At 41.5% G+C, this 955-nt stretch overlaps 1 protein-coding gene across 1 annotated transcript in view; it reads right to left on the reverse strand.

Moving 5' to 3' along the window:
* Nucleotides 1-565: 565 nt before the first annotated feature.
* The window catches only part of LOC306749491 (serine/threonine-protein kinase tousled-like 1-B), a gene marked incomplete at both ends in the record, with an annotated part of 9,817 nt that continues 9,427 nt past the window's right edge, over nt 566-955 (reverse strand). The window contains one exon of the mRNA XM_079232796.1: nt 566-577. Coding sequence (XP_079088922.1) covers nt 566-577 — 12 coding nt within the window. The remainder of the gene's footprint in view (nt 578-955) is intronic.

Here is a 955-nt window from a genome sequence, read left to right on the forward strand (position 1 = left end):
TATTTACAGGACGACAACATTTGGATATATCCACTTCTTGAGTTCTAGCTGCAGTAAATCATGCTGCAACACAGCTAACGCGGGAGCGTGCCCACCTCGACTGGCATAATACTGGGCCTTTGTTCCATATAATGTCTGTTGGACTTGTAAATAAACCAAAACCCATGTAGACATTAATGTTGGTGGCACAAGAATGTGTTGCACACCCCGAATAGCTCTGTCTGTGTGTCTGTGTGTGTTCCTCTTAACACAGTTCAAGTATGCACATATTCAAGGCAAAAAACATTCACACGTTACAAACTAAAAGCAAAATTTATAGCAGCAAACTGAGAACAGCTTTTAGGAGGAAACACAAATTAACAGAGCAAAGTGAGACACTGGGAAGCAAGGATAAGCCTCATTATGGATTTGCTAGAGAGTGATGTCTCATGCACATGAAATGTACACTAAAGTCTGAGTCCCGAGTCTTTGCAGTACAGTAGCAGCTGATCCAGTCACTCAGTTCAGTCCAACTCTCTTCAGGCAGGTTGCTGAGGACATCAATGACAACATGGTACTGTAATACTTAGACTCTTACCTGAATAACAAAAATGATTAAGACAGATTCACAGACCTACTTCTGTAAAACCCAGCAGTTGATCTGAATTGCTTTGCAACAAAAGAGAAAATCTGAACGGAAGACTTGGCGACTGAAAAGTTCAGAACTAGCCCACGCTGTGGTACTTCATGCCAAATGTGCAAGACCAGATCACCACAACCTGGACTGGAAGTGCAAATCAAATCCCAGGAATTTGATCTGGAACTTCTTTTTTAAATTGAGTCCCATCAAGGTTATGTCACTTTCAAGTGAACCCCATCATGTACAGAGGAATTCTAAGGGTAAACTCATTCAGATGTAACCATCATTTTGTGCCTTATAACAATGGAGTGCAGTTTACTTTAGCAGGTCGCCCAT

The sequence above is a fragment of the Taurulus bubalis genome, assembly GCF_910589615.1.
Source record: "Taurulus bubalis genome assembly, chromosome: 1".
Lineage (NCBI taxonomy): Eukaryota > Metazoa > Chordata > Actinopteri > Perciformes > Cottidae > Taurulus > Taurulus bubalis.